Source organism: Hypanus sabinus, chromosome 3 (assembly GCF_030144855.1).
Source record: "Hypanus sabinus isolate sHypSab1 chromosome 3, sHypSab1.hap1, whole genome shotgun sequence".
Classification (NCBI taxonomy): domain Eukaryota; kingdom Metazoa; phylum Chordata; class Chondrichthyes; order Myliobatiformes; family Dasyatidae; genus Hypanus; species Hypanus sabinus.
In genome coordinates this window covers 53,615,734-53,642,876 of record NC_082708.1, presented here as the reverse complement: position 1 = coordinate 53,642,876, position 27,143 = coordinate 53,615,734, and the positions used below count along the sequence as shown (strand labels likewise).

The 27,143-nt window shown below is 41.1% G+C and overlaps 1 protein-coding gene across 2 annotated transcripts in view; it reads right to left on the bottom strand.

Moving 5' to 3' along the window:
- Positions 1 to 27,143, bottom strand: part of edar (ectodysplasin A receptor) — an 83,200-nt gene that overhangs the window by 41,084 nt on the left and 14,973 nt on the right. For both annotated transcript variants that reach the window (XM_059964356.1, XM_059964357.1), the window contains exon 2: positions 5,641 to 5,724. In XM_059964356.1, the coding sequence (XP_059820339.1) occupies positions 5,641 to 5,685 (45 nt within the window). In that variant the 5' untranslated portion in view covers positions 5,686 to 5,724. The remainder of the gene's footprint in view (positions 1 to 5,640; positions 5,725 to 27,143) is intronic.

The window sequence follows — 27,143 nt, the reverse complement described above, 5'->3', positions numbered from 1 at the left end:
GAGTTGAGGACATGCTAGCTTGGTGCTGGGACATTGGTGCCACTTGCAGGCTGCCACCTAATACATCCTTAGGTGTGTTGGTTGTAAATACAAATAGTGCAGTTCACTGTATATTTCAATATACATGTGATAAATAAATCTGAAGTGGAACCTGAATCTATTTTTTTTTTAAATTCAGGAACACCTATCTGATAACAACATCCACTGTATGTGGCTGAGCATTAAGGACACTACTGACTCCACACAGAAAAACAGCATCAGCTGTAATCATGACACCTCTCTTCCCGATGCTCTAAACAACTTTTATGCTGACCATGAAAGCTACCCCTCCGCCTGCCAAACAGCTACCGTCTGTAACAGCAGCGGACAAGACAGACAGTCAACCCCCAGGAGGCAGCCTGGCCAAATCCTGGGCATACTCAGGGAGAGTGCACACCAACTGACTGATGTCTTCAACACTTCACTCATCCAGGCTTCTGTCCTCACAGTCTTCAGAACTAAATGACTACACCCAGTGGCAGTGACACCAATCACCATGAAGCTTTGAACAGCTGATAATGGCCCATATCAGAAACTCTATTCCTGCCACATTGGACACTCATCAATATGCTTACTGACAGAACTATTCTACGACTGATGCCACAGCATCTGTTATGCACCTGGCCCTGACACACTAGAAAGTAAGGACACTGTTTCTGTTTGCTGTGTGCTGTTTCTGGATTTTGATCAGTATTCAACACTACCGTCCCACAGATTTGGTGAACAAACTCCTTCCCTTCTCCTCAGTCTAAATACACCACTGTCCAACAGGGTGTTGGACTTCCTAACCTTCCTGACCTCGAATAGTCAAGTTGCACAACCATTCTTCCCTCTCCATCATCCACAACATGGGTGAACCCCTCCTCCACCTGCTGGGCTGTGTGCTGGGTCCACTGCTGTACACTCTGTTCACAAGACTGCATGGCCAAACACCCAAGTAATCACATTGTCAGGTTCGCCGATAACACAACAGTGGAATGCTCATCGCCAAGGACAATGAGATGGACCACAGAGAAGAGGTGAGAGGGCTCAGGGCCTGGTGCCAGGCAAATAATCTCTTCCTTAATGTCAACAAGATGAAGAGGGTGGTTATTGACTTCTGGAGAACTTGTGTCTCTCACACCCCTCTTTATATCAGCAGTACAGCAGTGAAAACTGTAAGCAGCTTTAAACTACTGGGTGTTCACATCACACACAACCTCTCATGGACTCAGAGCACACCCTACACAGTATCTCTGGACATAAAATCAAGGTATGTAAGCTATCTAATGTATTTACATGTATTGTATGTTTTTTTTATAATTATTGTGTTATAGACAATAGGTGCAGAAGTAGACCATTTGGCCCTTCGAGCCTGCACCGCCATTCTGAGATCATGGCGGATCATCTACTATCAATACCCGGTTCCTGCCTTGTCCCCATATCCCTTGATTCCCCTATCCATAAGATACCTATCTAGCTCCTTCTTGAAAGCATCCAGAGAATTGGCCTCCACTATCTTCCGAGGCAGTGCATTCCAGACCCCCACAACTCTCTGGGAGAAGAAGTTTCTCCTCAACTCTGTCCTAAATGACCTACCCCTTATTCTCAAACCATGCCCTCTGGTACTGGACTCTCCCAGCATCTGGAACATATTTCCTGCCACTACCTTGTCCAATCCCTTAATAATCTTATATGTTTCAATCAGATCCCCTCTCAATCTCCTTAATTCCAGCGTGTACAAGCCCAGTCTCTCTAACCTCTCTGCGTAAGACAGTCCAGACATCCCAGGAATTAACCTCATGAATCTACGCTGCACTTCCTCTACAGCCAGGATGTCCTTCCTTAACCCTGGAGACCAAAACTGTACACAATACTCCAGGTGTGGTCTCACCAGGGCTCTGTACAAATGCAAGAGGATTTCCTTGCTCTTGTACCCAATTCCCTTTGTAATAAAGGCCAACATTGCATTAGCCTTCTTCACTGCCTGTTGCACTTGCTCATTCACCTTCAGTGACTGATGAACAAGGACTCCTAAATCTCTTTGTATTTCTCCCTTACCTAACTCTACACCGTTCAGATAATAATCTGCCTTCCTGTTCTTACTCCCAAAGTGGATAACCTCACACTTATTCACATTAAACGTCATCTGCCAAGTACCTGCCCACTCACCCAGCCTATCCAAGTCACCCTGAATTCTCCTAACATCCTCATCACGTCACACTGCCACTCAGCTTAGTTATCATTGGCAAATTTGCAGATGTTATTCTCAACGCCTTTATCTAAATCGTTGATGTAAATTGTAAACAGCTGTGGTCCCAATACCGAGCCCTGTGGCACCCCACTAGTCACCACCTGCCATTCCGAAAAACACCCATTCACCGCTACCCTTTGCTTTCTATCTGTCAACCAGTTTTCTATCCATGTCAATGTCTTCCCCCCCAATGCCATGAGCTCTGATTTTACCCACCGATCTCCTATGTGGGACCTTATCAAATGCCTTCTGAAAATTGAGGTACACTACATTCACTGGATCTCCTTTGTCTAACTTCCTGGTTACATCCTCGAAAAACTCCAACAGATTAGTCAAGCAAGATTTACCCTTGGTAAATCAATGCTGGCTCGGCCCAATCCTATCACTGCTATCTAGATGTGCCACTATTTCATCCTTAATAATGGACTCTAGCATCTTCCTCACCACCGATGTCAGACTGACAGGTCAATAGTTCTCTGTTTTCTCCCTCCCTCCTTCCTTAAAAAGTGGGATAACATTAGCCATTCTCCAATCCTCAGGAACTGATCCTGAATCTAAGGAACATTGGAAAATTATTACCAATGCATCCGCAATTTCCAGGGCCACCTCCTTTAGTACCCTTGGATGCAGACCATCTGGACCTGGGGATTTGTCAGCCTTCAGTCCCATCAATCTACTCATTACCGTTTCCTTCCTAATGTCAATCTGTTTCATTTCCTCTGTTACCCTATGTCCTTGGACCATCCATACATCTGGGAGATTGCTTGTGTCTTCCTTAGTGAAGACAGATCGAAAATACTTCTTAAATTCTTCTGCCATTTCTCTGTTTCCCATAACAATTTCACCCAATTCATTTTTGAAGGGCCCAACATTGTTCTTAACTATCTTCTTTCTCTTCACATACCTAAAAAAGCTTTTGCTATCCTCCTTGATATTCCTAATGTTAACTCCCTATTCAACTTGCACCCAATAGCCATACTACTGTTTGGTGGCCTGTAGACAACACCCATTAGGGTCCTTTTGCCCTTACCATTCCTCAGTTCTATCCACACAGACTCTACTTCTCCTGATCTCTCCTTGCAAAGGACTGAATCTCATTCCTCACCAACAGGGCCACCCCACCCCCTCTGCCCACATTTCTGTCCCTACGATAGCATGTATACCCTTGTACATTCATTTCCCAGGTCTGATCTCCCTGCAGCCATGTCTCCGTTATCCCAACAACATCATAGTTACCTATTTGCACCTGAGCTTCAAGCTCATCCGCCTTATTTCTGACACTTCGTGCATTCAGATATAGAATTTTTAGCCCATTTCTCCTCTCTCTGTTTGAATCGCTGCCTATTGTGCTTAACCCAGCTCCCCGAACTCCCATCGGGCTATACACCCCTAGAATTTTGTTGTCCTTCCTAAACTTACTTATTCTTTCTGCACATTTAACTCCATGTTCCATCAGACCATCCCTCTGTACATGTGTCCTCCTTATCACTTGTTCCGCCTCACCTTTCTCTACTACACACTTAATATTCCGGAACCGTGTAGTCCTCACCTATTCTTTATTCTTCCTCTCACTATCCTCTCTCACATTCTGGATCCCCGCCCCCTGCAAATTTAGTTTAAACCCCCCCCAAGAAGCACTAGCAAACTTCCCTGCAAGAATGTTAGTACCGCTGCAGTTCAGGTGTAAACTGTCCCTTCGGAACAGATCCCACTTTCCCTGGAGCAAAGCCCAATTATCTAAAAACCTGAAGGCCTCTCTCCTGCACCATCCTCTCAGCCACATATTAATCTTTATAATCCTTCTGTTCCTTGCCTCACTCGCACGTGGCACAGGTAGCAATCCTGAGATTGTTACCCTGGAGGTCCTGCTCCTCAGCTTCGCACCTAACTCACTGTACTCCTTACGCAGGACCTCCTCACTCATCCTACCCACATTGTGGGTCCCTACATGGACAACATCTGGATTCTTGCCCTCCCTCTCGAGAATAACCTGTACCCGATCTGAGATGTCCCGGACCCCGGCACCAGGGAGGCAACATACCATCCGAGACTCCCGATCTTACCCACAAAATCTCCTATCCGCCCCCCGACTATAGAATCCCCTATCACTACCGCTCTCTTCTCTTCCCTCCTCCCCTTCCTAGTCGAGGGTCCAACCTCAGTGCCAGAGACAGGACCACTGCAACTTGTTCCTGGTAGATCATCCCCACTAACAGTATCCAAAACGGTATACTTATTTTTGATGGGAACGGCCACAGGGGTGCTCTGCTTCTCCGTCTGCTCCCCCTGCCTCTCTTGACTGTCACCCATTTGCCTACCTCCTGTCTTTTCGGTGTGACTACCTCCCGATAACTCTTATCTATCTGGCTCTGCCTCCCGAATGATCCGTAGTTCATCCAGCTCCTGCTCCAATTCCCTAACTCGGGCTGATAGGAGCTGCAGCTGGATACACCTTTTGCAGGTGTGGCCATCAGGGACAACTATGTTTATCTTTTTTTAAAAAAAAGGTGCTGCATCAGATCCGGAGTAACAATTATTTCATTCTTCTTACATTTGTGTACAGGAAATAACGGATAACAATCGTGAATCTTTTTCCTTTAAAAATATTGGTACTTTCATGCAATTGATGAATTCTACACTTCTCAATAGTGATAGCAAATGTACACTTTACAGATACAACTTTGGCAATACTATTTAGACAACATGATCACAACAAAATACTTTTGTTTATTTCTTTCCTAATTAATTCCATTCACTGTTGATTTTTCTTGGAGATGGTTCTTCTGCTGTGCTTTTGTGGCAAGCTGAGAGTGGTAGTATCTTAACAACATTAGCGAGAGAAGGAAGTAAACCAGCTCCTGTTTTTCAGAATTTTGGCTGGGTTCCCAAATGGGTTCAAGGCCAGAAAAACAAAGCAGGAACAGACCATTCAGCCTTTCTTACCTGCTCTACTTTCCAACATGATCGTGGCCATTTCAAAACTCTTATTCCCACCTTCCCCCCAGTCCCTTGATACCTTTAGCATGAAGAACTACATATATCACCTCTTGAACATACTTAATGACTTTGCTCCACTGTCTTCTGTGCTAGAAACTTCTACAAATTCATGACCCTCCGGGTGGAGAAATTTCTCTTAGTTTCCGTTCAACACAAAGTAACCCAAATCCAAAGACACTGGATAATGCAGTCATTAGGAACATCATCCCCAGAACATGTGAAGTATTCAGCTGCCATATGACAAAAGTGCATTTTGAATAACTGAGATCTAGAGTGCTCAGTCTTACTGTTCCTCAAGGTCAGGATTAAAGTGAAAATTACAAACTAGTTAAACACCATTCTCACTAACAAAATTTAACAATTACACTTACCAACATAAGAAGAAAGTTGCCCAGCTGCAACATCTTTCTATTCATGAAATTATATGAATAATAGAGACTTCAATCTCCTTGTATCTGAAAAATATACAAATAACAAAAGTAATTATAATTAAACAAATTGCTTTGAATAAAGCAAAACAAATTGCTTTAATTAAACAAATGGAGAAGGAAAAATGGCTTGATAATTAAGGATTTTGTTTGCTATTCACACAAAATGCTGGTGGAATGCAGCAGGCCAGGCAGCATCTATAGGGAGAAGCACTGTCAACGTTTTGTCCTGACGAAGGGTCTCGGCCTGAAACGTCGACAGTGCTTCTCCCTATAGATGCTGACTGGCCTGCTGCATTCCACTAGCATTTTGTGTGTATTGCTTGAATTTCCAGCATCTGCAGATTTCCTTGTGTTTGCTATTGCTGTTTTAAAATGTTAAATTTTACAACAAATATGCAAAGGTACATCAGTAAAAGCAGCCTTCCTCAAGCTAACGTTTTCTTATCTGCTAACTTTAGTTGTGCTGCAAAATTCAAAGATTCAAATGATGATGTGAGCACTTGTTTTCCACTTCCTTCTGTAATTAGTGTTGATTGGACAAGAATGGAAAATTACATGTTAAAAAAATGAAGCTGACCAAGGATAACATTTCTGAAATATTACTGGATATGCTTCATAATAACTACTTACCCACTACACAGTCTAATAAGCATTTTAAAAACAAATTTAACTATTTAGTGGTTCTTCCATCTACCTTTTAGATCTATTTTGACCTGGTTTTCCTGAAGTCAGCTACACTTCTGATGACTCTATTCATTGCAACCCATTTCTATTGTATATTTCATTGGAGACCTAAAACAGGTGTGGTCTCCTGATCTGCAAATCTAATACTTGTTGGGTATTTCAAATGTAGATGCTGAATGCCTGTCGGTATTTAGCAATATCATGGCCATTGTGAAACAAATATATTGGAAGTTCAGGCATCAATTCTGAGCTTGAGGACAGGTTGCAAGAATTTGCGTTTTCAACAGCAAATTATAAACAGCACTGCCCTTATGGTAGGAAATGCTCATTACAAAGAAAAGAAAACTTTTTCCATGTTGTTGTTGAGCACTGGGAAAAAAATCACAGGATCTGGCAACAAAAAGTCTATCTTAAATGAGCCAATTTCATTTGATTAATTCTACCACAAATCCCAAAAGAAAAGCAGACAGCCAGAGATACTTAACATACCAGTATTACCAACATATTGGCTTTGTCTCAATTTTCTTGTACAATCATGTAACTTCTAATGAGAATTGGTAGTGAACAGCATTAGGAACTTATGAGCAGACAATTAGAATTAGCTTTAGAGAATTATTCCATACAATTATTTGGTTAAAGCACTTTTGCAGTCAAGTTATAATGCTTGTTGGTGACACTATAGTGATGATCATCTACAACAATAAAGTGCTTTGGGAGGTTGAATTAACTCCTGCCACAGTTAGTGCAGATCCAAAATAACGTCTCTTCCTGAATAACAATCACCACTTGCGTACTTTAAAGAAGCGTGCTTAGCCCACTGTTCTACCCTCTCTACACCCATAACTAGGCACAGCTCAAACATCATCTATAAATTTGCTGATGACGCAAGTTTAAGATAGCACTGGCGTTGCCCAGCAACTGCTTATTGGCATCAAAATGCGAAGCAAAGAAAACTTCTAAACTACTTATTAATAACACTTCAATAACAATCACTGCTAACGATGGAGAGACATGCAGAAGGTAGGCGAGTGAAAGTGGAGGCGAGGCACTGCGAAGGCAAGCAGAAGCGGAAGGAATGTCATGATGTCTGATTAAGTACCAAGCCAAATTGGAAAGGTCAGGTACAGGTATAGGCTGTGGCAATGGGGTCTGAAGACACATACTCATTTTAGGAACAGCTTCTCCTTTATGTCAATGATCAATTCTCAGTATTCTCAATTATCTATATACATTAGATGGACAATATCTGGGTTTGCATTGTATAAACGAATAAACTACATGTATTTCAGAAACCAACTTCCACAATTACAAATATAGTTCAGTAATAATTCAAGTTTTAAAAGCATACTTGTTTACTTTTTCTGTATTTAAAGAGTTACGCAGAAGCAGCCAGTATAAACTCAATCTAAGTTATTTTTGTTATTTTAAGGTTTTTATATTGATGAACAAAATTTAAAATAGAAAACCATGGTGTTTCTCTTTGCTAAATTCTTCCAGAGCATTACCATATAAACTCAGAGCTAACTGTTCCGGTGACATATTTTCAAATGAGCCTCCAATACTTTTATTATGTTTAATTATAAAATTTATATTTTAGGGACTGGTTGAGATGTACCACAGGCAACTGTGGGAGGTGAGGGAGGAGACTGCTGAGCCCCTGGCAATTATCTTTGCATCATCAATGGGGACAGTAGAGGTTCTGGAGGATTGGAGGGTTGCAAATGTCATTCCTTTATTCAAGAAAGGGAGTAGAGATAGCCCAGGAAATTATAGACCAGTGAGTCTTACTTCAGTGGTTGGTACGTTGATAGAGAAAATCCTGAGAGACAGGATTTATGAACATTTGGAGAGGTATAATATGATTAGGAATAGTCAACATGGCTTTGTCAAGGGCAGGTCATGCCTTACGAGCCTGATTGAATTTTTTGAGGATGTGATTGAACAGATTGATGAAGGAAGAGCAGTAGATGTAGTGTATATGGATTTCAGCAAGGCATTTGATAAGGTACCCCATGCAAGGCTTATTGAGAAAGTAAAGAGGCATGGGATCCAACAGGACATTGCTTTGTGGATCCAGAACTGGCTTGCCCACAGAAGGCAAAGAGTTGTTGTAGACAGGTCATAGTCTGCATGGAAGTCAGTCACCAGTGGGGTGCCTCAGGGATCTGTTCGGGAACCCTTCATGATTTTTATAAATGACCTGGATGAGGAAGTGGAGGGATGGATTAGTAAGTTTGCTGATGACACAAAGGTTGGAGGTGTTGTGGATAGTGTGGAGGGCTGTCAGAGGTTACAGCGGGACATTGATAGGATGCAAAACTGGGCTGAGAAGAGGCAGATGGAGTTCAAGCCAGGTAAGTGTGAGGTGGTTCATTTTGGTAGGTCAAATATGATGGCCAAATATAGTACTAATGGTAAGACTCTTGGCAGTGTGGAGGATCAGAGGGATCTTGGCGTCTGAGTCCAAAGGACACTCAAAGCAGCTGCGCAGGTTGACTCTGTGGTTAAGAAGGCATATGTTAAATTGCCTTCATCAATCGTGGAATTGAACTTAGGAGCTGAGAGGTAATGTTGCAGCTATATAGGACCCTGGTCAGACCCCACTTGGAGTACTGTGCTCAGTTCTGGTCGCCTCACTACAAGGAAGGATGTGGAGGCCATAGAAAGGGAGCAGAGGAGATTTACAAGGATGTTGCCTGGATTGGGTAGCATGTCTTATTAGAATAGGTTGAGTGAACTCAGCCTTTTCTTCTTGGAGTGACGGAGGATGAGAGGTGACCTGATAGAGACGCATAAGATGATGAGAGGCATTGATCGTGTGATTAGTCAGAGGCTTTTTCCCAGGGCTGAAACAGTTGCCACAAGAGGACACAGGTTTAAGGTGCTGGGGAGTAGGTATAGAGAAGATGTCAGGGGTAAGTTTTTTACTCAGAGAGTGGTGAATGCGTGAAATGAGATGCCGGCAACGGTGGTGGAGGCGGATACAATAGGGTCTTTTAAGAGACTTTTAGATAGGTACATGGTGCTTAGTAAAATAGAGGGCTATAGGTCAGCCGAGTAATTTCTAAGGTAGGGACATGTTTGACACAACTTTGTGGGCTGAAGGGCTTGTACTGTGCTGTAGGTTTTCTTTGTTTCTATATTCTAAAGAATAATTGTTATCAATATGAAACAGAAATAAAAATGTTTCTTGCTGTATGCTGTACTGTTAACTGCTGTACCAGTTAAAAAATACTCTGGAAAGCTGATCCTTGCCAGAGACTTTTTTCATTAAAATATAATTAGTGCGAATGCAGGGATCTAATCGGTCCAAACCCATTGCCTGTGAGGGTGGGCCCTTACTGAACTTGTTAAATACTTTGATGCTCGCAGCTGGTTAAGTCAAGCTTCCTGTGCTCCAGGTAATCAATTCATCAACCACCACAACTTCCTGATGCGTGGATAATTAAAACTGTCTTAGTCAACCAGCTGCAAAAGACAAACTGGCCATCAGCTAAGCAGTCCTGGCAAACAGCCCGAGACAATAGTAATATCTCACTGCCAAAAATGCCAGACAGGAAGCTTTACAGTAGGTAAAGTGACGAGCCAAACCTAGAAAACAAACAGATGCTAAGAGGCATGAAAAATATAGGAAAAAATCAAACAGTTGAGTACAGACTGATTTACTAATTGGCCGCACAGCAAAAAGCAAAGAGCTTTAGATTTATACACTAAAGATTGACTACATTTGCCCCTTGAATGAATTTTCTCTTATTTCACATTGTAGTGAGAATGGTATGTAGCTTTTGTTGACAGTTTCCCATGGTGGTGAGACAGGGTTTTAAGATCAAGAATAAGCACTGAACCAATGTTCAACTACTTGCCTCAAAGAATGATCAACTCCCAAGGTACTGAAGCATTTTAAAAAAAGACAGAGGTTGTTCATCTCTCACCACGCTTGGTGTAAATGGATTTCAGGTAATGTTGGTAGACTTATTGCTGAATTACCCCAGCAATACAGCTAGTGGTATTTTAAAATATGAGTTAACTGCCTGCTTGTTGCAGTCGGACCTTTTTAATACAATGACTTAAATAGGTTCTAGTCTACCATTTTATTTTGAGAGGTACAAATTGGCTCCTGATTCACTGTCACCTTTCATATTTTTCCAGAATTCACAGCATTTCCATTACTTTTACTCATTTTATTTATTCACAGGTGCATTTACTCAACAGTACAGTATTACAGAATGATCTTAACTCAATGATCCAAAAGAAACAATTTGTTCTTTCCCTCCCCACTGCATGGGAACTTGGCCTTGAAATACTGATTTTAATGGCAGAACGTGGTGCGGAGGAAAGGGTTTTTGTACATCTGTTTCATTCAGAACATCTAATCATCTCCATTTTGAACAGAGGCTTTTAAATAGGGATTCAGCACACTTGTCCAATTTGTGGCTGTCTAATCAAGCATGCTAACTATTTTAGAAGTCAAATACGCATTTTCCAACATACAACACTTTATTCATTAATCTCAACACAGTCAAAGGATTCAAAGGCAGGACCCAGAAAAATATTTGAAGGCATTGGGTCAGATCTTGAGTACAGTACTATTCATGGTTATTTAAATTTCTGGAATAGTGCTCTTGAGGACTCTCATTCCTTGGAGACAACAGTAATTATATCTGAGTGTAGTTTGATGAATTAAGCAGAGATTGTATAACAAGTGAGGTTCAGGTCTGAAGAGAACAGATTTTGGTAAGCAGGCATGGGAATGGGATTGTTCTGACAGTCAACATCGATTTGATGGTGAATGCTCCCTTCTATGTGGTAAGGAAATACAAAAAAATAATGCAGCCTTTATCTACTTTGCTGCAATTTATCCTTCCACTTTGATGGTTTGAAGGTGGGGAATGGGCAAGTGGCCAGACAGCTGCAGAGAGAAGCAAATGAACAAGGCCTCACTGATTTAGAGAATAGAGACCAACCATCTTCCACACTGCTTGCTGAGGAGCCATCTGTGACGAGGCTTTGATATCTAGCACAGCGCTAACTGTTCTTGTACTCATGTATTCATATAAGAACATATGAACAAATTCAAAGTTAGAAAATAGGAGAGTAAGCCCAGGCATCGGAGGATAACGTGAGGAAATATGAAACCTTGTCAGGCTTGAGAGGAAAAATAAAGTATCATTGTAGTGCTGTGCAAAAGTCTTATGCATATTTATATATATATATATATATACACACACACATATATAAACACACACATACATACACACACACACACACAGAAAATCAAGTTTATCATCATTCACACAAGTATTGAAATTTGCTTTTTGTCCCTGGCAGCAATACAGTGCAATGCATAAAATCACCGCAATACTGTGAAAATGTCTAAGGTACCCTCGCTATAGATATGTGCCCAAGACTTTTGCATAGTACTGTAACTTGTGAGAGATCGCAGAGAGGTTGAATATCCTAGTGACAATGGAAGTAGGAAAGATAAAAGAATATTAACATATGTTCTGAAAGGATTTGAATACAATAATGGGATGCTGTACTTCACTGAGACAGTGCATTGGTGAGACAGTGCATTGCTGAAGCAACGCCTGTAATATTCATTTCCCAATTTAGAGAACACAGAATACTGAAAGCACTTCAAAGAAGGTCACTAGCTAATACATGAAATAGGTGGTTGTCTTATGAGAAAAGTTTGCAGAGGATAAGATTTCAAGCGTGAGAGGAGACTTGATTGAAATACAAGATCCTGAGGTGGAAGCAAGAGATAGCACATGTCGGGATTTGCAGCAAAAGCCAATTTGCTGGAGGGACTCAGCTGTCAAGTAACATCTGTAGAGACAAAGGGATAGTAAACTCTGAGTCAAGCCCCTACATCAGGATTGTAAACTTTTCCTCAGCTCCCTTCCTGCCAATTATTTAATTTTATTCCTCTTTTTTTCATTCCCATTTGCTAATGTAAATGTGTTCTTCCAATTCTGCTAAGCCCCTCAAAATTGAAGACACCCTTCAGACTCTTCTATCAACCTTAACTTGTCCAAACTTCCTTCCTATGCAGTTTGCCAATCTTCACACCCTCTCCAGTGCAATCACATCTTTCATATGTAACATGCTGTAATGTTTCACTGCTAATGTAATGGTTTCTCTGTAGCAGCAATGTTTGGGTTATGACTAGAGATAATGGGTCTTTGGAATGTAAGTTAGCCAATGAGAGGCATGTTGTTCTTTCTTGTGGGTCTGGAAGCAGGGATTTCGCGATCTTTTGTCAAGGAGAGAAGACGCGAATGGAGAGAGTTGGTAGACCGCCAGACAGAGTGGAATTGCAGCAAGGATCTGAGGGTCAGCTCTGCTTGGAGGAGGTCGACAGGAAACCAGTGGACTGAACAGCGAGCTCCAACGTTGTACATTCAGCTGTTTCATGAGAATGGACCCTTTTCTTTCCTTACTAACCATATAGTCAAATTAAGCATCATAAAGCTCAATTGTTTAGTTGCATATTGTGTACTGTTTGTTATTTCATGGTACCAGGGACACATTGCACAGCATCCACCCAAACAAGATTTAAGTTTGGCTGGGCCGAGGGCTGTCTTCCCCTAGATTAAGCCGCAAGGATTACACATATAAAAGTCAATATTATTCCTCTTTTTGAACACTGATCATTAAAACTACATGATCGCAGAAGCCATATTTGCATTTCTTGGATATGTTTGTAGTATCAATCTGAACAGTCTCCAGATAAGATCATCACCTACCTCCTGCTATTGGGCACTGCCATTAAAAGTGTGCAAACCATCAAGTAAGCTAAGGATAATGTGTGGAGGAAGGTGACTGGGACTCCACAGAGAATGTGATACTGCATCTGCTATTAGAGAATGTGACAGGGCAGGTGATAGAAGTTTGTGTAGAGGAGCACTTTCCATCTAGTGATCAGAATGCCATTAATTTCAAGATAATTATGGAGGAGGAAAGGTCTGATCTTTGGGTTGAGATACCAAATTGGAGAAAGGCCAATTTAAAGTGTACTCTTAAGGTGTACTTTCAAAGGTACAATTTAATAACAGAGAAATGTATACAATATACATCCTGAAATGCTTTTTCTTCACAAACCATCCACAAAAACAGAGGAATGTCCCAAAGAATGAACAATGGTTAAATGTTAGAATCCCAAAGTACTCCCAGCTATCCCCTCCCGCACACAAGCAGCAGCAAGCAACAATCCCACCGCCAAAAAAAAAAGCATTGGCACTACCACCGAGCGCTCAAGTGTGAGCAAAGCAACAGCACAGGCACAGACTTGCAGTTACCCCAAAGACTTTGCATTTCACCCGGTATTTGGCATACCGCAGGTTCTCTCTCCCCCCCTCTAATAAGGGCAAGAGAGGTGACTCCATTTTCCCAGTGAGCAGGGAGATATAACAAACAACTTGCTGGTTTATGATGCTAAAAGTCCATTACGTCACTTATTTCAAGCTCCGTGCCTGAAGATCGTAAAGATCGCGGGTCTCAGGTGCACAGCAGATATTTCAACTCCCCCGATGACACCTGGGTTTCCTGTCATGACACTGACCTTCAGAGCCCAGAGATCCTAGGCTTCGGAATTCGAGCCGGAATCTTAGGCTGAGCCTTTGGTGTGCTAAACAATGGCCAGTTATGGAACCCCGAGAGCGGGTCCCATTCCTGCGAAGAACCATAGTCAGCATGTAACTCCAGGTCAGGGTCTTCAAAAAAGAAAACAATGAAAGGGAAAAATAGAGAGATTAAAGATGGAAATAGAGCTGTTTCCAAAGATGCAAGTAAGTCGCCATTAACCTTCCTAAGCTTCTCCTTAGTAAGTGGGTGGACTTCAAAAGTGAAATTTTGAGAGTACAGAATTTGTAAGTACCTGTCTGAATAACAGGTTTAGGGAACCTTGGTTTTCAAAAGATATTCAGGTCCTGGTTAAAGAAAAAGAAGGTGGTACAAAGGAAGTATAGACAGGAAGGAGCAAATGAGGTACTTGAGGAATATAAGAAATGCAAGAGTGTTAAGTTTTTCATCTCTGAAACATAAAACTAATTAAAAGCAAAAACACAGAGCCTGGAATAACATGTCCAGTTATGTCTTATACTTGAAGCAAGGCATACATGTATGATGTAGTAGCATCATGACTTATGCAATTCACTTGTTTTTACATATAACCCATAATGAATTATTTAAATGAACATGAATGCTTAATCAAACAATATATTTACAATTTGACTCAAATACTACTGAAATATTAAATACACACCACTCCTTCCTGCTTAGCTACAAGCTCCAACTCAATATAGAATGCATTTCAACGAAATCTTGAATACAAGAGCACAATGTGATATCAGCCACTGGCGAGGCCTCACCTTGAGTATTGAGAACAGTTTTGGGCTCCTCATTCTAGAAAAGACGTGCTGGCATTGGAGAGAGTCCAAATGCTGTTCACAATGATGATTCTGGGAATGAAAGGGTTATCGTACGATGATGTTTGATGGCTCTGGGTCTGTACTCACTGGAATTTAGAAGGATGAAGGGGGATTACATTGAAAGGCCTAGACACAGTAGATGTGGAAAGGATGGTTGCCATGGTGGGGAAGTCAAGGACAAGAGGGCACAGCCTCAGGATAGACCAGTGTCCACTTAAAACTGAGATGCAGAGAAATTTCTTTAGCCAGAGGGTAAATTCCACAAGAATTTGTGGAATTTTTTGCCATGTGGAGCTATGGAGGCCAGGTCATTGGGTATATTTAAAGCAGAGATTGATAGGATCTTGATTGGACATGGCATCAAAGGGTACAGTGCTTCTCACTTGCATTGTGGCTTCTCTCCTTTCCTTCCCACATCCCAGAAGAGGAGCTTTCCACTATCACAACAGACATCGCTGTGTCCTAGCTGAGCAGATATAAAGAAGAGAAGGAAAAAAATAACCTACACCTTTTCTTCTCTTTCTCTGACTGAAGTCCCAAGGATCTAAAGCCTGAAGATCACCTATCTGACTCTGTCCACTGAGATGACGGCTGCTGCATTTGCCCCATTCCTTCCTTTAATTTGCTCTTGCCGATCAATCCTAAACTCCAATTGGACGCTGGACAAAGCTCTTCTTCACTGTAGCGACCTGCTGCGGCCATGGACCTGATTGAAATTTCCTCTCAAAATTTCCAAACATGTTTATCTTTCTGATGTAACCAGCCACTTCTGGTTTATTTTATTTATTATCATCCAGTACTCACTGTTTATGAACTCAAATTCCCTTCATTTACAGCTTTTTAGAAAAAAAATTATCGCCTGTGTCCTTTTCTGTAGAGATATGTGCTGCACTTTTTTTTAAAAAAAGAAAACAATCATCTCGCTACGCTTTTGCACTTCAACAGGTATACATTAGTCTCTGGTTCATTTAAAACGTCCTCATCACCACTGACACCTGAAGGGGGTAAGTTTTTGTAAGGTATTCAAAGGGACTAATAGTACTAGGCATCCGTTAGTCTTGAGAGACCATGGGTTTGCACCTCGGAAAGTTTCCAGGGTGCAGGCATGGGCAAGGTTGTATGGGAGACTGGCAGTTGCCCATGCTGCAAGTCTCTCCTTGTCATGCCACCGATGTTGTCCAAGGGAAGGGCAAGGGCCAATACAGCTTGGCACCGGTGTCATCGCAGAGCAATGTGTGGTTAAGTGCCTTGCTCAAGGACACAACACGCTGCTTTAGCTGAAGCTTGATTTCAGATCGACTTAGCGACTTTCAGATCGCTAGACCAATGCCTTAACCACTTGGCCATGCGCCAACACTCTAAGGGACTGAATATACGAGTTTGGATAGACAGGGTTTGATCAGGGATAGTAAACATTGCTTTGTGTGTGGTAGCTCATATATAACCAATCTTATAGGGATTTTCAAGGAAGTTACCAGGGAACTTAATGAAGGCACAGCAGTGGATGTTGTCTACATGGACTTTAGCAAGGCCTCTGACAAAGTCATGCAAAGGAGGTTGGTGAAGAATGTTCAGTTGCTTGGCATTGAAGATGAGGTAGTACATTGGATTAGACATTCGCTTTGTGGAAGAAGCCAGAGATTGACAGCTTTCTGGCTAGAGTCCTGTGATTAGCGGTGTGCCACAGGGATCAGTACTAGGTCCATTTTTTGTCATCTATAATCAACAATCTGGATGATACTGTGGTAAACTGGATCAGCAAATTTATGGACGACACCATGACTGGGAATGTAGTGGACTGAGAAGACTACTATAGTTTGCGGAGGGATTGTAACCAGCTAGAAAATGGCAGGTGGAATTTAATCCAGACAAGCGTGAGGTGTTGCTCTTTGGGAGGACAAACCAGGGTCGGATTTACATGGTGAGCGGTAGGACACTGAGGTGTGTGGTATAACCTAGGGATCGGGAATATAGATCCACAATTCCTTAAAAGTAGTGTTCCAGGTAGAGAGGGTCATAAAGAAAGCTTTTAGCACATTGGCCTTCTTAAGTCATAGTACAGATTACAGGAGTTGGGATATTGTGTTAAGAAATTGGTAGAGCCCAATTTGGATTGTTCTGTGCAGTTTTGGTCACCTACTTCCAGGAAAGGTGTCAATGATTTTGAAAGACTACAGTGAAACTTTACAAGAATGTTGCCAGGACTTGAGGACCTCAGTTATAGGGAAAGTCTGAATAGGTTAGGACTTTATTCCCTGGAATGTAGAAGAATGAGGGGAGATTTGATAGAGGTATGCAAAACTATTAGAGATATTGATAGGGCAAATGCAAGCAGAGTTTTTCTACTGAGGTTGATTGAGACTAGAACTAGAGGTTTTGGGTTAAGGGTGATGGGTGAAGTGATTAGTGGAAACATGAGGCGGTAATTCTTCACTCAGAGGATGTTGAAAGTGTGGAACGCGCTGGCAGCAGAAGCACTGGATGTGGGTTTGATTTGAACATTCAAGAGAAATTTAGATAGGTACATGGATGGGAGGGATATAGAGGACTATAGAGGAGCAGGTTGATGGGACTCGGCAGCATGATAGTTCAACAGACTAGATGGGCTGAAGGGCCTGTTTCTATGCTGTATTCTATGACTCTAAGACTTTATAAAGAATTATTAGAACCTAAGTGCCCAATTATTCAGCAAACTGCAAGTTCTCTTCAACAACAGCTCACTTCTTAGCAACAGTTCATCTGAAAATTTCATTGCCCTGCACCAATCATCCTTCCTGACAGCAGTCTCTGTTCTCTGCCATTCTTAAAATCCACACAACTAAAAAATAAGCAGAGAGCTTTCTGCCAGAAACATAACATCACCCATGTTGGCCTAACAAACTCAATGCAATAGAATCATGCCTTTTATCATCATTTTATGTGTGTCATCGGTGTAGAAATGCTGCTGGAAGTATCTAAGAACACAAAGAATAAAATCAACCACATCTCTGTGTACTCAATCAACAAGATCTTGGCTAAATCTTTTATCTCAACATCAATTTCTTGCACTCATCCCCTGATTCCTTTAAAATATAATAAGCTATCTGTGTCTTGAAAATTCTGAGCAATTAAGCCTTTAAGTCTATGATCTTTTTCGGTATAGAATTCTGAGGATTTGCTGCATTTGTAGGAAAAAACACTTTCATCTCTTTCCTTAAAAGACCAAAATCTTATATTTTGGTCTGTCACTCCTGGTTCTAGTCTTCATCAATACCCCATCCACCCTGATAATCCTTTTAAGAATATTATAAGTTTCAATGATATAACCCATTATTCTTCTAGAAATGAAAACTAATACATTATGTCTAGTTTCTCTTCATATGGCAAATCCACTCCATCCCAGGAATCTAAATGGTAACCCTTCATTAGACATCTGCAAAAAAGACTTAACAGTCAATGTTCAAGACCTTTAGGGTTGAAGAGTGTTGAACAGTTCTGACAAGGTTTTTTGAACTGGAGAAGTTTTTCTTTCCTAAAATGCTGACTGACCCGAACAGTGTTGCCAATGTTCTCTTCTTTTACTTCAGATATTGGGATTTGTGATTCATTTTTGATTTCACTATATTCCAGTTGTGGTCTCGCCAGGACCCTACCTAAATGGAGCAGGACATCTCAGGTCACATAAATTCTCTGTGGCTGACAACCTTGGGGCTATTAGGCAGAAGTTCTGGCAATAGGACATGGTACCTTATATATAATGCAGCTGATGCTGATACATCCTAGCTGTGTCTGAGAGTTCTGGTCAAATCATTGTAGTTCAAGGCCAAAGGAAAACTGTAAAAACAGATACTTTCAGCCATTGATCTATTGTACATTTCCCAGCCTTCCTTTCATATTCTCCTTACCTTCTGAAAATCCTTGACTTCTCTCTTCCTTTATCAACTTCCCAGAGCATTATTCACAACTCATTCTTGTCCCAATGAACCTTTACTGCCTTCCAGGATTAGCTCAGAACAGCTTTACTTCAGAATTTGCATCTCCACTGTAAGAGATGCAGGGCATCTAGACCTGTTGTTGGTGATGCACCATCAATAACTCTCTCTGAGACGTAAAGGCAAGATATCAGCTTTTATTGACTAGAAGAAGGAACAAGCAGTGGTTGACCACCATACTACATCCTGGAGACAGAGAGGCCAGGCTCAGACCTCAATTGCCTTTATACAGGGGTCTGTGTGAGGAGCCACAGGAGCAGTCAGCAGGGGGCGTGTCCAGACAGGTATATGTAGTTCACCACAGTTGGTTCACTCTTTTCATTTCACTCTCCTTTTGGGAGACTGGTTGAAAGTTCATCCAATGTTGCTTGCAATTTCACCCTTGCAAAGAACTAGGATACCTAAGCAAAATTCAAAGAGAAACTTGCTTGCAAATATTTGGCACAAACATCAGGAAAATAGGGTTCCAGTCTGTGTGTTGTTTTCCATTACACACAGTGAACACTAATGAGAATATTTTGTAACTGAATTATCATAGGGATGTTAAAAAAGTGAATTCGACACACTTCATTACAATTTTTATAAGCTAGCAAAATCAGATGTTGCCATTGAATTTCTTACAATATATTCAATTATACCACATTTATTTCATTATTCTAAATGGCTGACTCCTTACTTTTACTTACAATCAAACATAGATTATATTCCAGAAGCAACAGAGATAGAGCCAAGGTAAAAATGTGATAATTGTGGTAAAATATTACACATAGAGAATCTGGTACACCATTATTTTGGTTGTCCAATGTAGTGAATTTAATTTTTCTGTAATATTTGAGTAATATTGTAAATATATTGTTTGATTACACATTCTTTGTTTGCATAATTCATTACAGGTTAGAAGTACACAAATGGCATACGTCATTACTCCACCATGTCATATTTGACACCTCACTAAAATAAGACAAGCAGACCTGCTATCTCTGGGCTCTCCTGTGTTTTTTTACAGAGATTTATATCTCATTTGCATAATGTAATTGGTATCACCTAGTTTTTTTTTAATCTGCTGCCCAAATTTGATTGGAAGGGGAAAACCAACAGGGATGATGGTAGAACAACAACCTCTGGAGTTACTGGGGAAAATATTTGGAAAGCACAGGATGGATACATTCCAAAGAAGATGACTCAACTGTGGCTGACAAGGGAAGTCAAATATCACATAAAAGAAAAACTGTCCATATAATAGAGCAAAAATTAGTGAGAAGTTAGGAGGATTGGGGTGCTCTTAACAATCAATACAAGTCAAACAAAAATATTCATAAAGTTAGAAAAGATGAAATATGAAGCCAAAATCAAAAGGTTTTTCAGATATATAAAGTGTAAAAAAAAGAGAGGGTAGATATTGGACTGCTGGAAAATGACACTGGAGAGGTAGTAAAAGGGGACATGAAAATGATAGATGAACTAATAAGCATTTTGGGAGGTTTGTCAAAGAGTTGGGAGATGGAATACAGGGCCAGGAGTTTTATGGTCATGCACTTTGATCAAAGCGCAAAAGCATATACTATTTTCTAAATGGGCAGAAAATTCAAAAAGCTGAGATGCAAAGGGTCTTTGAAGTCCTCATGCAGGATTCCCTAATGTTAACCTGCAGATTGAGGCAGTAGTGAGAAAGGTAAATGCAATGTTAGCATTCATTTCAAGAAGACTAGAATATAAAATCAAGGATGTAATGCTAAGGCTTTATAAGGCACCACTGAGGTCTGACTTGTAATATTGTGAGCAGTTTTGGTCACTTATCTAAGAAAGGATGTGCTGACATTGGAGAGGTTTCAGAGGAGTTCAAGAGAATGATTCCGGAACTGAAAGGGTTAACATATGAGGAGTGTTTGATGGCTCTGGACCTGCACTCACTGGAATTTAGAAGAATAAGGGGGAATTTCTTTGAAACCTATCAAATGTTGAAAGGCACAGATAAGAGTGGACGCAGAGAAGATTTTTGCACAGTGGTGGACTCTGGGATCAGAGTGCAAATCCTTAAGCTAGAGAGATGTCCACTTAGAACAGTGTTGATGAAAAATTTCTTTAGCCAGGGGCTGATGAATCTGTGGAATTTGCTGTAGAAGCCAAGTCATGGGTGTAGTTAAGGGAGAGCTTGCTAGGCTTTTGAATAGTCAGGGCATGAAAGGTTACTGAGAGAAGGCAGGAGAATGTGGTCGAGGGGGAAAATAGATCAGCCATGATGAAGTGGTGGAGCAGACTTGACTGAGCAGTTGGCCTAATTCTGCTCCTATCTCTTATGGTCTACAGAGAAAATCCAAGTCTGACTGTGACAGTTGAATGTTAACCAGTTAACAGCAGCAGTTGACAAAGGATGGTCTCAGCTCGAAACATCAACTGTCTAGTTCCTTCATAGATGCTGCCCGACTTCCTGAGTTCCTTCAGCATTTTGCGTATTGTGCAAGATTTCAAGCATCTCTGTACTGAGAATGTTTATGACTAGATGTGATATGAATAGAATTAAATACTAAGTGGCATAGTTTCATTTTCATGAGGTCAGCATCTAAGTGCTAAAGAACTGCTGAAATTGTACTCACTTTTTTGGGAAGCAAAGAATGTAGAAAAGTTGAGTGGGTTGCTTACCCAGATTTCCATCTATTAAATAGCGAGCAGCAGGTGAGATTGTACAGCACATGTTCCTGCTAAAGCTGTCATGAGTCTAACTGGTCTGATATAGGAGCTTAGGATGATGATGGATCTCTTGACTGAAATGTATAAGATCCTGGTGAGTCTGGATTCTCATGAAGTGGATGCTTCCTCCTGTAGAATCTAAAATTATATGTCCATTTTAAAAACAATGGTTACCCATTTAAGATGGATGTAATGAAATATTCATGATTCTTTGAAACATTTTCAAACAGAATATCGAATGGTTCTAAGGCAGGGTAGATGTATACCTGATAAGTAAATGAAAGATTACTGGAGGTTTACAGTCAGATCAGATATAATCTTAATGAATGGCAGTACAGCATCAATGAGTAACCTGTATCTAAATTGAGTGTTTGTGTGTTCTTAATATACCCAGACACGCTTAGAAATGGGAAGTAAAAATCTCTATATAAATGAAACACGTACTAAATGCTGGAGGAACTAAACAGGTCAGGCAGCATCTATGGAAAAGAGTAGCATTTGATGTTTCATGCCAAGGCCCTTCATCAGGACTGGCCTGAAATGTCAACTGTTTACTCTTTTCCACAGATGCTGCCTGGCCTGATGAGTACCTCCAGCATTTTGTGTGAGATACTTGGATTTCCAGCATCCGTAGATTTTCTCATGTTGGGGAATCTCTATATAAATCTTTCCTTCAGCCTTAGCAATCTATCTATAATAATAGAATCTAAAGTGCGTTATTTTGTTATAGGTGCTTTTCATTTTTCTGCTGCCATTTACAGATATGAATTTACTACCTTCAGTTACTTTCTGGGTCTTTCTATAAACACACAATTCAATTTCTAAGAAAATGCCACTGTACATATTATGAAAAAATATTAATTATTTCATTTAAATAATAAATTTGGTCTCAGTTATTAAGAATTTTACCATGGGTCACAGAAAGCTACCATCCCTTTGTTACAGCAAACTGTAACTCTTTCCTGCGTCTTGTTCTCTATCCATTGCCTTGTACTTTTTGCTGACTGGCTACAATAATAAAAAGAACGATACTACACAGTCTTTACTATTTCCAGTTCTATGAATTTGCAAATTCTTGCTACTAGCTGCCACAGCATGTAAAAATTAATTAAAATGTAAGTTAATGCTCATTGTGCAATAGGTATACTGCATTATTATCCACTTGAAATCTACAGTAGATACCATGTATAATTATTATTATACATAGTAGTCATTCTTTAAATGCTTGGATGAATGCAACTGAAGTAATTTTCATTCTGTTGAAAGTTGGGAGTCTTCACTCTTTAATAATTGTCATTTTCTTTGTATCTCCTTACTTCAGACGGCTTTTCACATTGGGCTTATAAATGATAAGGTCACTGTAGGGAGACACAACCACTTCAAAATTCAGTCCTCATTTCAATTTCACGTGTGAAACATCAGCATCAAATGGATGATCCACCAGCAGCAGTGGATGAAAATGTGACAAGCAAGCATGGCTTGTTTTGGAGATTCTGGAGGAAGATGGGAACATGCCAGCAATGAGCTGCAAAATATTTCTGGATTCAAGTGGAACAAAATTTTATTTTGATTCAGTACCCTCTAGTGCTTCCTTTAAGGACAGCCAGCAAACAAATAAGTGTCCAGAATCTGGCAAAACAAACATTTTGTCTACTCCACTTGACACTCCAAAAGGTTTGCTATTGAACTGTTACAGCCATCTTGGGATTCCAGTTCACAAGTTTAAACAACTTCCAGCAGCTGGGAAGTTGTTTAATTATGTAAAAGCTCACGGCAGTCACATAGCCAGCTACTGAAGTACCAGGCAAATAGACATTTTGGACCCTCAGAATTCTATTTCAGAATAGAATATCCTTGTGTGCAGGAGGTTTTCAAGAGGAATGCAAATAATGAGCCATTTTGTAATGTTCTGCTTAGAAGGTATGTGGGGCCATTGTTAAATACACCGTTTCTAACAGTAAGAGCTTTATCAATGTGGGACTGAAGTTCTCACTGCAGAATGAGAAGTCAAATTTCCAGCTTTCTTTTTCCGAGGTGAAAACTCAAGTAGCTGAAGGATAGTTAATAATTAAAAGGATAGACAGTGAAAGTTGTAAGAAGCAAATAAAAATATGGGAATTAGAGTAAATGATTGTTTGGAGGGAAAGAAAAAACAACATTCACTTAAAGTTAGTGTGCTTAGTTGCCATTATTCCATACTTCTAAGTTGGCCATTTCTATGGTTGGTGCATATTGGATTTAGTGAATATGGGGCTAAATATTTGATAAAGATGAATTACATCTGGTGAATTACATGATTATGAATTACATGATTTGACGAAAGGGAGCAGGTTGTTAAAAAGTAGTGCAGCAAGTGGTGTGCATATGGACTTCCAAAACCACTTGATAAAGTACCATGTAATAGAAATTTGGAAAATAGAAGCACTTGTTTATTAAAGAGACAATGATAAATTATATCATTAAGACATAAATGGTAAACAGATGCTTTTCTGATCATAGACAAATAATAGTCTAGAAACTTGGGACGGTCTGAACATGCTGGATGAATTGCTGGCTCACTCCAACTTTGAATTCCCCATGGAGTCCTTTCTCCAGAGCACAAACTTACTGAATTCATCACCAGTGGTGCCGACTGAATCAGTACCAGGTTGACCCAGACATGAGGTGGGGCGGAGGGGGTGGGGTGGGAGAAGAGCAATAAATATGGCAAAAATTGGGTGGGTGCAATGGTGCAGCCCTGTTTAACTCCTGTCTTCACAGTGACAGGTTCTGAGTCAGCACCACTACTGCCAAATGCTGTAGCTGACATGTCATCATGCAGTAGCCTCAGTATTCGTAAGTACTGGTCAGGCCGATCTTGTCCTGATGGTATACACCACAGAGACTGGCAGTCTACTGTATCAAATGCCTTTGTTATATCCATGAAAGCCAAGTAACAAGGGTTGCTTCTGTTCATGGCATTTTTCCTGTAGTTGGCATGCTGTGAAGACCACGTCTGATGGAAACCACACTGCATTTTAGGGAGTATTTCTTCAGGCATTGGAAGAGTCAGTTGACAAAGATATACACAAGTACTTTGCCTGTTGTTGACAGGAGGAAGCTGCCTCTCTAATTACCACAATCTGCCTTGTCTCCTCTTCTTGAATATGGTCATTATTACAGCTCTGAAGGCAGTTGTTCTTTTCTCACTCCCTCACAGACCTTCAGGCAGGTGCAGGCGTGTTGGTCCACCTTTATCTCGACTGGATCCCATTGGGATCAGTGGCTTTGCTGCTTTTATCAGGCTCCTGATGGCATCATGGACCTCTTTCAATAATGGGAGGTTCCTCCATGTCTTCTCTCAGGATTTAGTTAGTAACCTCTGGCCCAGCAGCACTGTGGTGGTTAAGTTCTTGAAAGTGCTCTCTTCATCGATCACCGATATCCTTTTGATCCTTTAGCATGTTCTTCCTATTCTTTGAGCATGGAGCAGGAGAGGAGGGGGGGCAGTGATGTTGGACCATAGATCAGTAACTTGAACTATACACTGCTTTGGTGGTGCTGAAGAAGCCTCTCATGTCACCAGAGTTTGCCATTCTGTGCATTTCCAGGGTTTTTGTAGTCCACCAAGAATTTTCTAGCTCCCTCATCCTGCACTGGACATTTACCTTGGCTCTGGAGTAAGCTTCTCTTCTGACCTTGCTGACAATGTCATTCTGCCAGACACAAAAGGCATTCCTTTACAAGTTGTTCAACATCATGATGATGATGTTGTCATCATCAAACCAATCCTGACGTTTTCTGTACTTGTACCCAAGAAAGTTTTTTTGCAGTTAGAGGATGGTGTATTGAACCAGACTTCAATGTTCTTCAATATCCTCTGGATATTCCTGTGGAGGTTTTCCCCAAACAAGGACTGAGGGTGCTATTCAATTGCAGCGTCAAGCAGGCTCTCAAGTTTTACTCTTGGTCTGGTCTGCATCTTATGAACCCTTCTCTTTTTCATGAGTCTGATGGACATTGTGGAGCGGATCAGGCAAAGATCTGTCCAACAGTCATTTGTGCCAATCATGGCCCTTGTGATATTCATATCACAGCAGTCCCTAGCTTAGATAATAGCACAGTCAATGAGATGCTGCAGTTTAAATCGAGGGTGCTGCCAAGATGTTTTGAATTTGTATTTTCTGACAAGGTTGTACTCAGTACACATGGTGAGAAGTAGCACTCCATGTAAGTGGACATTGCCAGTACCTACCTTTCCTATGGTACCTTTCCAAGGGTTGAAGCCCTGACCAACCTTGGCATTGAAGTATCCCAAGAGAATGACCTTACCTGCTTGGGGATACTCGACAGTGTCGTATCTCAGCAAGCATAGAAGGCCTCTTTTTCATATCCATGAACCCAGAATTGGTGCATAAGCACTCACAATCATTGCCATCTGATTGCCGGCAGGCACCAAATGGATTGTCATGGGACATTCACTGATGCCCAAGTTGGTGCTTTATTGAATACCCAATGCCATGGATCCTGGGCTCATCAGCTACCTTTACTTTCCAGAAGAAGGTATAACCACCCTTCTGCTCCTCCAGTTGCCCTTCATCTGCCAGGCAGGTTTCAGAAAGAGCAGCTGTAAACCTGGCATCTCCTCAGTTCTCTGGCAATGATCTCAGCTTTACTGTCCGGTTAATCACTGGTTGCACTATGCATCAGAGCCCACACCTTCCACGGTTCTTTGTTCCTGACCACAAATGATGATCCCTCTGGATGGGTAATCCAGTCAGGAGGTTGACACAGGCTATTTTTAGGGCACTTTTTCCAGTTGCTTCCCTGAGTAGGGTAAGCATTGTGGCTCCTAAATAGGGCTGCTCAGTTATGGCTGCAGCTACTGAGGTGCCCTTTCTGCTTGAGTCTAACAGCCTAGTGACTGAATCAAACACCCAATGCCCAATGTTCCTGCTTGAGACCAGGGGCTTCCAGACCTCACAATCCTGCCCCCTTTGTCACGTGCTGATCAATGTGAAACTTGATTGAGGATGTTAGGTGGATTCCCCTAATGGAAAATGCCTTTGCATGACTTTGTTTTACATGGGGAGTTTGATGCACAGGCCGCCCCCACGCAGTCCTCGAATGATCGGGGTCAGGGTCCAGTGGCATGGACTGGAGACATTTCAATGTTGACCATTTCATGGTCATTGTGATGTATCAGCATCGTCCACCAGTTTCACCATTGAGATCCAGGTTGGATCACTCTTTGTCTGGAATCTCCCTCTTAACCTTACCACCATGAGTGACCCTAGAGTGCTGCTGTCCACTGTACCACGACGAGGCAATTCTCGCAGAAGCTGGCAGCTTGAACTCAGTCACAATAGTGCAAAATAACTGCCTGGTTTGATGCAGGCCAATTAATACAACCCCATTGTCTTACATTCAGCTGATACATTTGAGAACATCTCGTGGTCACTTTACAAACCATATTTCTTGAGTAGACAGCAGCCTGTGCTTTGTAGACAGTTCTATTTGTTTGCAAACCTGTCCTTTTAACTTCAGACTCATTATTGCTTGCAATTTACATTAAGAACTGAAGACTGGTTCTTGTTTGAATTAATATCTGCTATATTCACATAATTTAATAACTCCAGAGTAATCCCTAACATTTGAAAAATGAGTCAGCATAGTCTCTGGGGCACAA